General features: G+C 40.9%; 1 protein-coding gene, 1 long non-coding RNA gene and 2 pseudogenes across 2 annotated transcripts; all 4 read left to right on the top strand.

Moving 5' to 3' along the window:
* The first annotated feature begins 3,027 nt into the window (after window positions 1-3,027).
* LOC149154505 (fatty acid elongase 3-like) lies at window positions 3,028-4,798 on the top strand (annotated as a pseudogene).
* A 1,802-nt stretch (window positions 4,799-6,600) lies between these two features.
* Window positions 6,601-7,341, top strand: LOC149154504 (fatty acid elongase 3-like pseudogene; annotated as a pseudogene).
* A 1,874-nt stretch (window positions 7,342-9,215) lies between these two features.
* Window positions 9,216-10,041, top strand: LOC149154503 (fatty acid elongase 3-like). Its single transcript, XM_089439224.1, has one exon. The coding sequence runs from the start codon at window positions 9,232-9,234 to the stop codon at window positions 10,000-10,002; it is 771 nt and encodes a 256-aa protein (XP_089295350.1). The 5' UTR covers window positions 9,216-9,231; the 3' UTR covers window positions 10,003-10,041.
* Window positions 10,042-11,064: 1,023 nt separating this feature from the next.
* LOC149154502 (uncharacterized) lies at window positions 11,065-13,958 on the top strand. Its single transcript, XR_016263128.1, has 2 exons — window positions 11,065-13,370; window positions 13,505-13,958. It is a non-coding gene; the product is annotated as an uncharacterized LOC149154502 (long non-coding RNA).
* The last annotated feature ends 2,850 nt before the right edge of the window (window positions 13,959-16,808 follow it).

Here is a 16,808-nt window from a genome sequence, read left to right as displayed (position 1 = left end):
GTGCTATGTTGTCCCACTTTTCACTACATTTTGTTTTGATGACTATTGTCATGAATGTGAAATCTTGTCCTTTGTTCTTTTGCTATTTTCTACTTAAAATGTGATGGAAAGGTCCTCGCTATCTTCTTTTCCTTTGCTGCTTCTCTTGTTATTTCAGTTTCATCATTCCCCTTTTTTACATTAATTTAATTCCATTGATATACTACTCAGAAATTTGGGAAATAACTTTTAATCATAATCCGTTCAGAGAAAAGGGGCGATTCTTCTGGAAATCTCATTGTGGTCCATTTCAACGATGAAATCCACGGGGACTAATTCTTTTGAATTGTGAATGGATGCATGGGGAGGGGCCACATGGCAGCTGGGGACTGGAGGAATTGAACATACTACCGTGACAGTGGAGACGAGAGGTGACATGGAGGTGGGAGATGATGGCGGGAGGGTGTGAGGATGAGTGGTTTTCAGAGGGGGGTATGAGCGGTAAGTAGTAAGTGACGGGGGGGGGGTGTGGTGCGAAATAAGGTAAGAGGGACACATGGCAGTGGACCCGGAAGGGAAACCATTTTTTTGAACCCCGTCACCCCTCCCCCCATCGATAAAGTAAGGATGGAAAGGGAGGCCCAAAAACACTATCGGTCGTTGATCTGGGTGGAGTCAATCTGGGTTGTTCAAAGATGAGGAGCTTTTAATTAATATGCGGCCTTTGAAAAGGGATGGATGCGACAACCCTTTAAATCCACCGTATAACATATCACATCCACCAAGGGCTTTCACCTTATCGCAATCGCATTAGAGGGGAGCACATAGCACTTTAATGTAGGGGCGGACCTGGAAGCCTCTCAAATCCACCCTATATCATATCGCATCTGGACTAGGACTTAACAACAAACCCGCACCTAAAATCTTTCAAAATACAATTTATAATCCCATCGGGTACGGAAGGGGGCCTTGTATTACATGGGGGGGCATAGGACACGCGGACTCGAAAACTTTAAAATATAGCGTAAAATCCTCCTTAGATCTGTCGCAATCACAATATTGAGGGGGCTTGCGGTGTTTGTTGACATATGGGAATTGCGATTGTGATCGCAATCAGAGGAATGAACAAGAATAATAGGGGCTATGACATAGAACTTTGAGATATGCGATAGCGGGATCACACTCGCAAAAGAGAATGGGAAACGGGTGATTTTTATATGAGCCTTTGCGAAATACAATATGGTGACACGTGGCTTGTGGACCCAGTTTATTGCATCAGGAGTGGTGTAGGGTTTATGTTATAATATATGGTTGGGGCTTTTAATAAACATCCGATATATAATGCGTTGCGATATAATAAAAGGGATTTTGGCATGGTTTGTGATATATGGTGGGAAATGAGGACACGGCTAGAGTTATATGAATAGAATGGAAATGCGGCTATGGTTAGAATGATATAATATGGAAATGCGGCTAGAGTTGGATATACAAAGGGTAGATGAATTAAGGCTAGAGTTTGGGAATTAATATGATAACAGAGGAAAAATGGATCACATGTGGAGTCATAGGGAGGAAATAGGAATGTGTGAAAATGGGTTGGTACTTTGTGGGTCTCGACTAGAGTTAAAAATCATAATTGCATATTCATAATGGGGGGAAATAATTTTAACAAAGGATAAATGTAAATACAATTTAAGATTGTCGCAGGAATAGTTCCTAGGATTTTATCTTCTTTTGAAGTTCAAAATTCGTTGTGGCCTATTTTTCAATCCATGAATCGGATTTGAGTGCACGATATACCATTGGAAAGCTGCTTCTAAGAACTTTCTCATGAAAACATCTACAATGTGATCTGATCCAAACATTGGTATGCAAAAATCTCCTTAAATCGTAATACTTGGTGTCTCTTTGAAAATAATTTGCACCATCAAATATTATTTACAACATCGCAAACATAATAGGTTAAACAATAAGTCATCCTATAAAATTTGTATAAACCTAACATACCTTATGATAAGAAAAACTTATGAAAAATTATCGCTCTTATATATTGATTATTTAGATAAAACAATAAGTCATCCTATAAAATTTATAGGACTTTATAAGAAAGACTTATGAAAAATTATCGCTCTTATATATTGATATTTTTTTTCTAAGAGAAGTATTAATTCATTGGAAATGTATTTGTTTTGTTTTATTTTGAAAATAATATAAATTAATACCTACTGGTAGGAATTGTAAGCATTTGTAAATAAGTGGATATGAAACCTAACATGGAACTTGTCCAACATAATGTTTATCAAATTTTAGTGAATTGCATATCTAATTAATGCTCTGCTAGTAGGGACATTACATTGAGGAGTATTAGAACGACTTAAGAAGCGTAAGAGAAATGTAATTAAATATCAGAACATTGTCACGCATTTGGTGGGTTGCAATGGACTAGACGAAAGGAGAGCTTTGAGAGATAGACACATAACAATTCACTTAATGATTAATTTGTAGTTGAGGCGGGGAATCATATATTTAATATAAGAGAATAAGGGATAGACTCCTGTACCTTCACGGCTATTTAGAAGGGGAAATTATATATAATTACGCCGTAAGGCGTTCCCTCTGGAATCAACACCCCCAGCTGCTAGCGTGGACGATTATGGACCATCGATTATCTATGTTAGACGATAAAAGCATCTTCTACCGTCAGATTAACCAGCAACTATACATACCTCCACGTGGTTACTAACTCCGGCGAAGATCGATACAGTTACATGGACGCTCCTCCTGCTCTGTATCCTGCAGAGCCCGTGGCCACCATTCCTTGGGTATAGCGCCTGGTTTTCCTGATCTATCCACCAAAAGTTTAGGATTGATAGACTCAGCGCCTGATTTTGGAATGGTTTCATTCTCAAACCTGGCTCGGGATATCAGGTACTGGACAGCACAATATCCCACAATCACCCACTTTCAATGGAGCAGCACAAGCACCTGGGGGGCCTCCTGGCAGTTTTTGATCGCTGTAATGGTAAGTTATTTGCTCCTAATTGCAACTTTATGGCACATAATGAAGAAAAAAACATACCCAATTCGCCTTGGTCCTATTCCCGCAATTCACAACATGATAATACTCTCTCTTTCGGCTCTTATGGTGGTGGGTTCCTGGGAAGCTACAAGCCTTGAGATGGAAGAAACACGGTGGTTGTGGGGAAGGCCATATGCCTCTAAACAGTGGATATTCTATTTCCCAATAGGTACGCGCCCAAAGGGAAGAGTCTTCTTCTGGTCGTATGTGTTTTATCTAAGCAAATTTTATGAATTCATGGACACCATTATCCTTGTTCTCAAAAAGAGGCCCTTGACCTTTCTTCATGTTTATCATCACGCAGTAGTGGTTGTAATGTGCTTTCTGTGGTTGGAGTATTCACAGTCCCTACAGGTGATTGCATTGATTACGAATGCATCAGTGCATACTCTGATGTATGCATACTATCTTCTGTGTAGCATTGGGTTCCAGCCTCCATGGAAGAAACTTGGCATCAGTGCATACTCTGATGTATGCATACTATCTTCTGTGTAGCATTGGGTTCCAGCCTCCATGGAAGAAACTTGTCACGAATTGCCAGATTGTGCAGTTCTTGTTCAGTTTCTTGGTTTCCATTGTGTTTCTGTGGCTACATTTCACTGGGGATGGGTGTGCTGGAATGGGAGCTTGGATTTTTAATGCTCTTTGCAATGGTAAGTTATTTGCTCCTAACTGCAACTTTATGGCACATAATGAAGAAAAAAACATACCCAATTCGCCTTGGTCCTATTCCCGCAATTCACAACATGATAATACTCTCTCTTTCGGCTCTTATGGTGGTGGGTTCCTGGGAAGCTACAAGCCTTGAGATGGAAGAAACACGGTGGTTGTGGGGAAGGCCATATGCCTCTAAACAGTGGATATTCTGTTTCCCAATAGGTACGCGCCCAAAGGGAAGAGTCTTCTTCTGGTCGTATGTGTTTTATCTAAGCAAATTTTATGAATTCATGGACACCATTATCCTTGTTCTCAAAAAGAGGCCCTTGACCTTTCTTCATGTTTATCATCATGCAGTAGTGGTTGTAATGTGCTTTCTGTGGTTGGAGTATTCACAGTCCCTACAGGTGATTGCATTGATTATGAATGCATCAGTGCATACTCTGATGTATGCATACTATCTTCTGTGTAGCATTGGGTTCCAGCCTCCATGGAAGAAACCTGTCACGAATTGCCAGATTGTGCAGTTCTTGTTCAGTTTCTTGGTTTCCATTGTGTTTCTGTGGCTACATTTCACTGGGGATGGGTGTGCTGGAATGGGAGCTTGGATTTTTAATGCTCTGTTCAATGCATCTCTGTTAGTACTCTTTTTCAACTTCCATAAGCGGCAATACAGGAAAGGTAAAATGAGGGTAGGCGTAGCAAGGAAGGTGGAGTGACATTCAGATGGTGTTTTGTAGCAGAGGGCCCATTCTCAACCCCCCATTTTAAAATTTGATCATGACAAGGACATGAACTTGTTGTCTAAATTTGATTATAACATTGACATGAGTTTGTGGTCTGATGGCAGTGTGGAAAATTAACCAAACGCAGGTCTCAAACCCCATCCTCAATACCGAGGAAGATTTTTGGGGTAACCAGTAACTGGACTTGGTATCCCTTGATCTTAGTGATGAGAGGGATAAATAAATGTCACAACTCCGGCGAAGATCGATACAGTTACATGGACGCTCCTTCTGCTCTGTATCCTGCAGAGCCCGTGGCCACCATTCCTTGGGTATAGCGCCTGGTTTTCCTGATCTATCCACCAAACATTTAGGATTGATAGACTCAGCGCCTGATTTCGGAATGGTTTCATTCTCAAACCTGGCTCGGGATATCAGGTACTGGACAGCACAATATCTCACAATCACCCACTTTCAATGGAGCAGCACAAGCACCTGGGGGGCCTCCTGGCAATGTTTTCATTCTCAAACCTGGCTCGGGATATCAGGTACTGGACAGCACAATATCTCACAATCACCCACTTTCAATGGAGCAGCACAAGCACCTGGGGGGCCTCCTGGCAGTTTTTGATCGCTGCAATGGTAAGTTATTTGCTCCTAACTGCAACTTTATGGCACATAATGAAGAAAAAAACATACCCAATTCGACTTGGTCCTATTCCCGCAATTCACAACATGATAATACTCTCTCTTTCGGCTCTTATGGTGGTGGGTTCCGGGGAAGCTACAAGCCTTGAGATGGAAGAAACACGGTGGTTGTGGGGAAGGCCATATGCCTCTAAACAGTGGATATTCTGTTTCCCAATAGGTACGCGCCCAAAGGGAAGAGTCTTCTTTTCAAAATAAAAATTAAATAAATTAACAACTTAGATCCCATTCGTCGTTCTGCTTTTTGCAATTATAAGGTTTTGTATCAGATGAGATTGTCGAGTGCGCAAACAGATCAATCGAATTGGACCTCTCGATGGACTCCCAGGTGCGGAATTTCAGGTAAGATTTTACAAACCCTATAGACCTGATCTTTCTTTCCCTTCCCATGTTTGTCATATCAGATCAATGGCCCTTTCTGAAACGGAAGGAACGATTTATAGCAGTTACAAAATGTTTATAGTGTGATCTATAAGCGAAGCTTTTCACAGTGCTGTGAGGTGTAAGTCTTTCCCTTCTTTTATTTTTCTCTGAATATTTGATTGTGTTTTGGCGGTGGATGGTCATTTGAGGAAACCAAGTTTTTCGATCCTCTGTCCAGCGTATAGAATGCATGATTAGGGCACCCGACCCTGGGTCGGTTCCAGTAGAGAATAGGCCAGATCCATCCATCCCATCTCTCTTTTTTAGCATATTTGTTTTAGGTGGGGTGCTTGGCAGCTGTTGTGCTTGTTATTTTTGCCTTCACATTTCATGGGCATCATGAGCACGGGTTGGGTTGGCAATATGGGCAACAGCTGATGTTGATAGGTTGGCTCAGACTGAGAAGATGCCAGATCCGTCCATATCCTCTGTGTTAGTAATTTTGTTTTAAGCAGGGTGAGGGGACTAGAGTGCTGTGCAACCTTAGGGATCGTAGGTTCTGTGATTAAGGATGCTCAAACCTAGGGAAAGACGTGGCTTGCAGATGTTGACCGAGTTCATTTAAATGGTGTAATGGCATGCTGGCATTGTGATAGCATCTTTGTTATAAATGATCTGTAACAAGTTTAAGGGCAGTAATGTCCTCTATGATGCTATTTGGGTCACAGTTTTTCAAGATTTTAAACATCTTTGATTGTTGTTGCAGGAAACAAGAAACTATTTGAGGTATTGGCCGAGTTGTGAAATCACGATCGCATTCCCTACTCGGAGGAAGGATCTGACACTGAGAAGTCCTTGTCACGAATTGCCAGATTGTGCAGTTCTTGTTCAGTTTTTTGGTTTCCATTGTGTTTCTGTGGCTACATTTCACTGGGGATGGGTGTGCTGGAATGGGAGCTTGGATTTTTAATGCTCTGTGCAATGGTAAGTTATTTGCTCCTAACTACAACTTTATGGCACATAATGAAGAAAAAAACATACCCAATTCGCCTTGGTCCTATTCCCACAATTCACAACATGATAATACTCTCTCTTTCGGCTCTTATGGTGGTGGGTTCCTGGGAAGCTACAAGCCTTGAGATGGAAGAAACACGGTGGTTGTGGGGAAGGCAATATGCCTCTAAACAGTGGATATTCTGTTTCCCAATAGGTACGCGCCCAAAGGGAAGAGTCTTCTTCTGGTCGTATGTGTTTTATCTAAGCAAATTTTATGAATTCATGGACACCATTATCCTTGTTCTCAAAAAGAGGCCCTTGACCTTTCTTCATGTTTATCATCACGCAGTAGTGGTTGTAATGTGCTTTCTGTGGTTGGAGTATTCACAGTCCCTACAGGTGATTGCATTGATTACGAATGCATCAGTGCATACTCTGATGTATGCATACTATCTTCTGTGTAGCATTGGGTTCCAGCCTCCATGGAAGAAACTTGTCACGAATTGCCAGATTGTGCAGTTCTTGTTCAGTTTCTTGGTTTCCATTGTGTTTCTGTGGCTACATTTCACTGGGGATGGGTGTGCTGGAATGGGAGCTTGGATTTTTAATGCTCTGTTCAATGCATCTCTGTTAGTACTCTTTTTCAACTTCCATAAGCGGCAATACAGGAAAGGTAAAATGAGGGTAGGTGTAGCAAGGAAGGTGGAGTGACATTCAGATGGTGTTTTGTAGCAGAGGGCCCGTTCTCAACCCCCCATTTTAAAATTTGATCATGACAAGGACATGAACTTGTTGTCTAAATTTGATTATAACATTGACATGAGTTTGTGGTCTGATGGCAGTGTGGAAAATTAACCAAACGCAGGTCTCAAACCCCATCCTCAATACCGAGGAAGATTTTTGGGGTAACCAGTAACTGGACTTGGTATCCCTTGATCTTAGTGATGAGAGGGATAAATAAATGTCACAACTCCGGCGAAGATCGATACAGTTACATGGACGCTCCTTCTGCTCTGTATCCTGCAGAGCCCATGGCCACCATTCCTTGGGTATAGCGCCTGGTTTTCCTGATCTATCCACCAAACGTTTAGGATTGATAGACTCAGCGCCTGATTTCAGAATGGTTTCATTCTCAAACCTGGCTCGGGATATCAGGTACTGGACAGCACAATATCTCACAATCACCCACTTTCAATGGAGCAGCACAAGCACCTGGGGGGCCTCCTGGCAATGGTTTCATTCTCAAACCTGGCTCGGGATATCGGGTACTGGACAGCACAATATCTCACAATCACCCACTTTCAATGGAGCAGCACAAGCACCTGGGGGGCCTCCTGGCAGTTTTTGATCGCTGCAATGGTAAGTTATTTGCTCCTAACTGCAACTTTATGGCACATAATGAAGAAAAAAACATACCCAATTCGCCTTGGTCCTATTCCCGCAATTCACAACATGATAATACTCTCTCTTTCGGCTCTTATGGTGGTGGGTTCCTGGGAAGCTACAAGCCTTGAGATGGAAGAAACACGGTGGTTGTGGGGAAGGCCATATGCCTCTAAACAGTGGATATTCTATTTCCCAATAGGTACGCGCCCAAAGGGAAGAGTCTTCTTTTCAAAATAAAAATCAAATAAATTAACAACTTAGATCCCATTCGTCGTTCTGCTTTTTGCAATTATAAGGTTTTGTATCAGATGAGATTGTCGAGTGTGCAAACAGATCAATCGAATTGGACCTCTCGATGGACTCCCAGGTGCGGAATTTCAGGTAAGATTTTACAAACCCTATAGACCTGATCTTTCTTCCCCTTCCCATGTTTGTCATATCAGATCAATGGCCCTTTCTGAAACGGAAGGAACGATTTATAGCAGTTACAAAATGTTTATAGCGTGATCTATAAGCGAAGCTTTTCACAGTGATGTGAGGTGTAAGTCTTTCCCTTCTTTTATTTTTCTCTGAATATTTGATTGTGTTTTGGCGGTGGATGGTCATTTGAGGAAACCAAGTTTTTCGATCCTCTGTCCAGCGTATAGAATGCATGATTAGGGCACCCGACCCTGGGTCGGTTCCAGTAGAGAATAGGCCAGATCCATCCATCCCATCTCTCTTTTTTAGCATATTTGTTTTAGGTGGGGTGCTTGGCAGCTGTTGTGCTTGTTATTTTTGCCTTCACATTTCATGGGCATCATGAGCACGGGTTGGGTTGGCAATATGGGCAACAGCTGATGTTGATAGGTTGGCTCAGACTGAGAAGATGCCAGATCCGTCCATATCCTCTGTGTTAGTAATTTTGTTTTAAGCAGGGTGAGGGGACTAGAGTGCTGTGCAACCTTAGGGATCGTAGGTTCTGTGATTAAGGATGCTCAAACCTAGGGAAAGACGTGGCTTGCAGATGTTGACCGAGTTCGTTTAAATGGTGTAATGGCATGCTGGCATTGTGATAGCATCTTTGTTATAAATGATCTGTAACAAGTTTAAGGGCAGTAATGTCCTCTATGATGCTATTTGGGTCACAGTTTTTCAAGATTTTAAACATCTTTGATTGTTGTTGCAGGAAACAAGAAACTATTTGAGGTATTGGCCGAGTTGTGAAATCACGATCGCATTCCCTACTCGGAGGAAGGATCTAACACTAAGAAGTCCTTGTCACGAATTGCCAGATTGTGCAGTTCTTGTTCAGTTTCTTGGTTTCCATTGTGTTTCTGTGGCTACATTTCACTGGGGATGGGTGTGCTGGAATGGGAGCTTGGATTTTTAATGCTCTGTGCAATGGTAAGTTATTTGCTCCTAACTGCAACTTTATGGCACATAATGAAGAAAAAAACATACCCAATTCGCCTTGGTCCTATTCCCGCAATTCACAACATGATAATACTCTCTCTTTCGGCTCTTATGGTGGTGGGTTCCTGGGAAGCTACAAGCCTTGAGATGGAAGAAACACGGTGGTTGTGGGGAAGGCCATATGCCTCTAAACAGTGGATATTCTGTTTCCCAATAGGTACGCGCCCAAAGGGAAGAGTCTTCTTCTGGTCGTATGTGTTTTATCTAAGCAAATTTTATGAATTCATGGACACCATTATCCTTGTTCTCAAAAAGAGGCCCTTGACCTTTCTTCATGTTTATCGTCACGCAGTAGTGGTTGTAATGTGCTTTCTGTGGTTGGAGTATTCACAGTCCCTACAGGTGATTGCATTGATTACGAATGCATCAGTGCATACTCTGATGTATGCATACTATCTTCTGTGTAGCATTGGGTTCCAGCCTCCATGGAAGAAACTTGTCACGAATTGCCAGACTGTGCAGTTCTTGTTCCGTTTCTTGGTTTCCATTGTGTTTCTGTGGCTACATTTCACTGGGGATGGGTGTGCTGGAATGGGAGCTTGGATTTTTAATGCTCTGTTCAATGCATCTCTGTTAGTACTCTTTTTCAACTTCCATAAGCGGCAATACAGGAAAGGTAAAATGAGGGTAGGCGTAGCAAGGAAGGTGGAGTGACATTCAGATGGTGTTTTGTAGCAGAGGGCCCGTTCTCAACCCCCCATTTTAAAATTTGATCATGACAAGGACATGAACTTGTTGTCTAAATTTGATTATAACATTGACATGAGTTTGTGGTCTGATGGCAGTGTGGAAAATTAACCAAACGCAGGTCTCAAACCCCATCCTCAATACCGAGGAAGATTTTTGGGGTAACCAGTAACTGGACTTGGTATCCCTTGATCTTAGTGATGAGAGGGATAAATAAATGTCACAACTCCGGCGAAGATCGATACAGTTACATGGACGCTCCTTCTGCTCTGTATCCTACAGAGCCCGTGGCCACCATTCCTTGGGTATAGCGCCTGGTTTTCCTGATCTATCCACCAAAAGTTTAGGATTGATAGACTCAGCGCCTGATTTCAGAATGGTTTCATTCTCAAACCTGGCTCGGGATATCAGGTACTGGACAGCACAATATCTCACAATCACCCACTTTCAATGGAGCAGCACAAGCACCTGGGGGGCCTCCTGGCAATGGTTTCATTCTCAAACCTGGCTCGGGATATCAGGTACTGGACAGCACAATATCTCACAATCACCCACTTTCAATGGAGCAGCACAAGCACCTGGGGGGCCTCCTGGCAGTTTTTGATCGCTGCAATGGTAAGTTATTTGCTCCTAACTGCAACTTTATGGCACATAATGAAGAAAAAAACATACCCAATTCGCCTTGGTCCTATTCCCGCAATTCACAACATGATAATACTCTCTCTTTCGGCTCTTATGGTGGTGGGTTCCTGGGAAGCTACAAGCCTTGAGATGGAAGAAACACGGTGGTTGTGGGGAAGGCCATATGCCTCTAAACAGTGGATATTCTATTTCCCAATAGGTACGCGCCCAAAGGGAAGAGTCTTCTTTTCAAAATAAAAATTAAATAAATTAACAACTTAGATCCCATTCGTCGTTCTGCTTTTTGCAATTATAAGGTTTTGTATTAGATGAGATTGTCGAGTGCGCAAACAGATCAATCGAATTGGACCTCTCGATGGACTCCCAGGTGCGGAATTTCAGGTAAGATTTTACAAACCCTATAGACCTGATCTTTCTTTCCCTTCCCATGTTTGTCATATCAGATCAATGGCCCTTTCTGAAACGGAAGGAACGATTTATAGCAGTTACAAAATGTTTATAGCGTGATCTATAAGCGAAGCTTTTCACAGTGCTGTGAGGTGTAAGTCTTTCCCTTCTTTTATTTTTCTCTGAATATTTGATTGTGTTTTGGCGGTGGATGGTCATTTGAGGAAACCAAGTTTTTCGATCCTCTGTCCAGCGTATAGAATGCATGATTAGGGCACCCGACCCTGGGTCGGTTCCAGTAGAGAATAGGCCAGATCCATCCATCGCATCTCTCTTTTTTAGCATATTTGTTTTAGGTGGGGTGCTTGGCAGCTGTTGTGCTTGTTATTTTTGCCTTCACATTTCATGGGCATCATGAGCACGGGTTGGGTTGGCAATATGGGCAACAGCTGATGTTGATAGGTTGGCTCAAACTGAGAAGATGCCAGATCCGTCCATATCCTCTGTGTTAGTAATTTTGTTTTAAGCAGGGTGAGGGGACTAGAGTGCTGTGCAACCTTAGGGATCGTAGGTTCTGTGATTAAGGATGCTCAAACCTAGGGAAAGACGTGGCTTGCAGATGTTGACCGAGTTCGTTTAAATGGTGTAATGGCATGCTGGCATTGTGATAGCATCTTTGTTATAAATGATCTGTAACAAGTTTAAGGGCAGTAATGTCCTCTATGATGCTATTTGGGTCACAGTTTTTCAAGATTTTAAACATCGTTGATTGTTGTTGCAGGAAACAAGAAACTATTTGAGGTATTGGCCGAGTTGTGAAATCACGATCGCATTCCCTACTCGGAGGAAGGATCTGACGCTGAGAAGTCCATTGAAATACAGCCCCTCTCTGGATAAGAAGCGGTGATGTTTGCAAGAATAGCTTTCAAAGAGGACCATGCTCCTATGGAGTTGGAATACTCCGTTGCGGACGAGTATAAATGTTTTCCTTTGGCATTAGACGCAGTATCCGCAGCCATGAAGGGCAAAAGATGTGTAGATGAATGGGAGATTTCTTTACCTTTGATTGAAACCCTCAGATCCATCTTTTACACACACTCATGCTCCCGTTGATCAAGACCTGTATCAGCGATTAAAATGGAGTTATGGTTCTTTGCCCCTTTCAAACGTCGAGATTTGCTTCTTCTCTTCTGCCATTCTTATGGGAGACGCAGATTCGATGTGGACAAATTAGTACAAATATAGATTGCCCAAGGGCTTGCTTTGAGCAAAAAAGAGAAACTATTTAATGGGCATGGCCATTGGGTGCAACTATGGAAATCTTCAGGGAGCTCGTGGTTTGTTTCAGAATTTAAAAAATAAGGGGACTTAGGAAGTCAATAGGGCATGCCATCGAAGAACTCATGATAATGTTCTTCGTGATATGGCAATTTACATTTGAGTTCTTCACATAATGATTCAAGGGTTTGCCTCTAGAGATTGCTATATTTCTAGATTTCAATTATTTAATGCTTTCATTGTTTGCATATTTAGAATCATTCCCATCTCAGATTGGAGAGCTTGAAAATCTCAAGTTTCTTAATTTAAATGGACGCTTGAACTTATGGATGATTTCACATGAAATCTCTAAACTAAGCACTCTATATTCAATAGTCAACTCCTGGATTAAGTGTAGAAACTGAAGCTTCTGCAAATGTTTGGAGTTTGAAGGGTCTCACGAACCTGTTACATCTGTTTGTCAAATATTAAACCAGGGAAAAGTCAGGAATTAAAGAAAGCATAATGGGGAATTGGCGGGAGAGGACGCACCTATGGTTGAAAGGAAAATTTATATGGGGTTTGGAGTTTGAAGGTTTCAGAAATCTGTCACATCTATTTGTCAAATATTAAACCAGGATAAAGTCAGGAATTAAAGAAAGCATAGTGGGGAATTGGCTGGAGATGACGCAGCTATGGTTGAAGTACAAGGAAAATTTATATGGGGTAATGAAAGATCTTCCCCAAAATATGGAGGACATCAACCAAGGAAAATTTATATGGGGTAATGAAGGATCTTCCCCAGTATATGGAGGACATGAAGAAACTACCCAGTTTCATTATGGATTGTTACCATGGGTATCAAACAATAGACTGTGGAACGATACTGCCCAAACTCTGTCCGTGTCTTGAACATGTATCATTGACCTTCGAAAAGATTTCCAACAGCCTTGGAGAAGCTACCCAATTTGAGTCACAGGAAACAATATTTTGCAAAGAGAATAACATGAAACTGCGCCTTGAACAATTATTCAGAAAACTGAGGAACTGTAAGTAACTGTAATTCTTATCCTTAAACTTTCATCTTTTTCTGTTATAAATGTGATGGTGGTTAAATGAATGTATAAGATTTTTAATATGTATGGCCTTTTCTTATAAATTTTGGTTAACAATTGTTGTACAGGAAACCACGGATGGAGATGAGGAAGAAGAGCCACAACATTCGAAAGAAGATCCTTGTGGCAATTGAGATTAGCAGCAATGCCCTGCCTTGCGGGAAAACCTGAGGATTTCTCATTAGGTCCTTCTCTAGAGATATTCAATATTTGTCATGCTTGTATTAGTAAGTTGGCCTTATGAGAGGTGCATAACACAAAAATTGTGTACATTAGGAAAATTTCTTTCAACTTGGAATATTGTTTGAAGTTCATTTTATGGGGATGAGGCATTGCTCACTACCAAAGAGTCTGAATTTGCATGATTGAAAAGCGTTGCTTGGATGATGCTACATGCACATGTTTACAGAAGAAAACTAGGTCTATGTGTTGCTTGTCTGTCAAACACGGATGTTTAGATCTGATATAACTGCCACCATTCATAATTTGACATATGACTTGCCTGCATGGTCTGTCAGCATATATCCCATTGCAAGAATGTGGCATTCAATACTGCAAAGGTGAGTTGGTTTTCCTTGGTTGCATGAAGGTTGATTGAATTGGCATTGAACTGTTACCCATCTGGCAGTGTTCCTACTCATCATTTTGTGTATTGCATAATCATCTTACATTTCTGAAAAGTTCTACTTTTGTCTGGGATAATTTTATTGGGCTATGAAGGTGGTTATTATTAGGGGTCTGATTGGTCAGGTGTTAAGATTTAGAAAGCTTGTGTTTGTCTATTGGTAGAGAAAATTAGGACACCAAGCAAAAGTTATCAAGCAACCACAAATATCGTGTTAATATTTAGAAAGCGCGTAGTTATCACACGAAGCAACAGTGTGTGCTTTCCTTAAATATTTGCAACCAATTGATTAAGAAAGTTGAGGTAAACTCTCTTGCTGATTCATCATTGTATCACCTTTTATTGAGTACTTGCCACACTCCCTTTGCTGGTTTTTTTGTTTTGTCCAGTATATGTTGGTTGATTATTGTTCTGCTAATACTGTTGTCAATCTAGGAGTGTATCAGTAGTGAGTTTGTGTATTTCCCTGTTCTTTCTGATGGTCATAACATAAATTACGAAGAAAACATGAAATACTGTGATACTGTTGCGTAAACAATGAATGGGAATCAGTCCTGTAGTGTGCTTTGTTAGGTTTCAGATTCATTGTGTATACACTATATAGTCAACTAATTTAATGTATATATGAAGTACTGTTCCATTAACTTATTAAGTTATTGTGAAGGGCAGTTGTTACTCTGTTCATGTAAATATCAGCAGTTGTCAGGTCTGAGGTGACTCCATTGTGAAATTATTTCACTGATTTGCTTCGGTACAACATGGCATCACATATTTAAGGAATTGTAGTTTTAACGACTCACTGAACATATTAAACTGCAGAACAAAAATTGATGATAATGGCAATAATGTGCTTGTGGTTTCATGAAAACTATATTAAATATGTATGCATAGTCTTTGATAAAGGGAGTGCATAGTCTGTCTGGGCGGTCTTGTATCTCTATTCAAGGTGGTAGTTTGTATATTTACCTGTTTTTTCTGATGGTAATAACATGAAATACTGTGATACTGATGAGTAAACAATGAATAGGAATCAGTCCTGTAGTGTGCTGTGTTAAGTTTCAGATTCATGGTGTATACACTATATAGTCAACTAATTTAATGTATATATGAAGTACTGTTCCATTAACTTATTAAGTTATTTATGGAGGGCAGTTGTTACACTGGTCATGTAAAATCAGCAGTTGTCAAGTCTGAGGTGACTCCATTGTGAAATTTTTTCACTGATATGCTTCCGTACAACATGGCATCACATATTTAAGGAATTGTAGTTTTAACGACTCACTGAACATATTAAACTGCAGAACGATAATTGATGATAATGGCAATGATGTGCTAGTGGTTTCATGAAAACTATATTAAATATGTATGCAGTCTTTGATAAAGGGGAGTGCATAGTCTGTCTGGGGGGTCTTGTATCTCTATTCAAGGTGGTAATTAGAGGTGGATGAGTTTAGTTTGCATACGAGATTGAAGACCCTGATAGGCTATAACTAAAAACAGCCATACACAAAGCCAACAATGGTTCCAACATGGCTGTAATGGAGTCTAAATTATCTTGTGGCCTCGTACCTAATCTGGGTAACATCTTAACAGTATCACTATCTAGTTGGTTACGTTTTTGCTCAGAGTAATCCTGTTGACCCGGAATACTCTCTAAATCATCCTCATTGGATCCAACAAAGTCACTCTATGAAGGGTTGAATAGTAAAATTCCATAGCCCACCTCTGTATGCCCTGAAGAGAGGGCATGCCCTTCTCATTCAAGTTTTATAGTACCATAGATCAAAGGGTACACTGTGCTATAGCATGCAGCTGAGAGAGCATACATAAAAGAACAGTGTGTGGGAAGTACCCCTGAGTCTCACACTGATAAACTCATATTGGGTTTGGGTTGTTGTTATTGATTCACTGTTTTCCATACATTTGGCATGTAACATTAAATAAAAGCGTGGAAAGTTTGCATTGGGCCTCACTTTAAATGTCCAACATATGCCTCACTGATTTGCTATAGGGTATGACAGATGTGGCCAGATTTGACTGCCAAGGCCAAGGAAGCAAGTATTGATGTGATTAGAAGTTATGTATTCTGGAATGGGCATGAACCAAAAGAAAGCACTTTATGTTTCATTTACTATCGTACAAGTAATAAATATCAATTCTCAAATGTTTGGGTTTGTTTTTTTCTATGTTGTAAGGAATTTGTCCGTAGAAACACCGATGTAACTTGTGTCTCTGAGTTCCTGGGTTTTTGGATCCTTAAGAAATATCCTCAAATTATTGGGGACTTGCTGGCCGTCCACTTGTACATTCTTTACCTTTATGAGACACAAGGTGTAGGTTTGAATGCACATACTCTCAAATTATTGGGGACTTGCTGGCCGTCCACTTGTACATTCTTTACCTTTATGAGACACAAGGTGTAGGTTTGAATGCACATATACAGGATCCTCAATTTTCTACAATCCCAACTTGTTGTGCTTCATAGAATTAATGAAACTATAGGAGCTCAATTCTGTTCCATTGATAAAGAGCTTGCCACTTGTGATAGCATACGAGTGGCAAGTCGTTGCAAATAAACACCATTTGCCCCATGACAAGTCCTCCATTTAAATGAGTTCATTGTCCTCCTTTCATCCAAAACTGATGTCTACAAAATCTTCTAACCGAGCAACGAAACAAGCAAATTCTTCCTTTGCATCAATTTGTAAAGAAGTACAACCTTTGAAAGAATTTTTTCACTCCATTGG

This window comes from Pinus tabuliformis, chromosome 9 (genome assembly GCF_031772625.1).
Source record: "Pinus tabuliformis cultivar Carrire ecotype Pingquan chromosome 9, CPIR1, whole genome shotgun sequence".
Taxonomy (NCBI): Eukaryota; Viridiplantae; Streptophyta; class Pinopsida; order Pinales; family Pinaceae; genus Pinus; species Pinus tabuliformis.
Note: the sequence above shows the minus strand (reverse complement) of the source record. Positions and strands in the feature narration are given on the sequence as shown.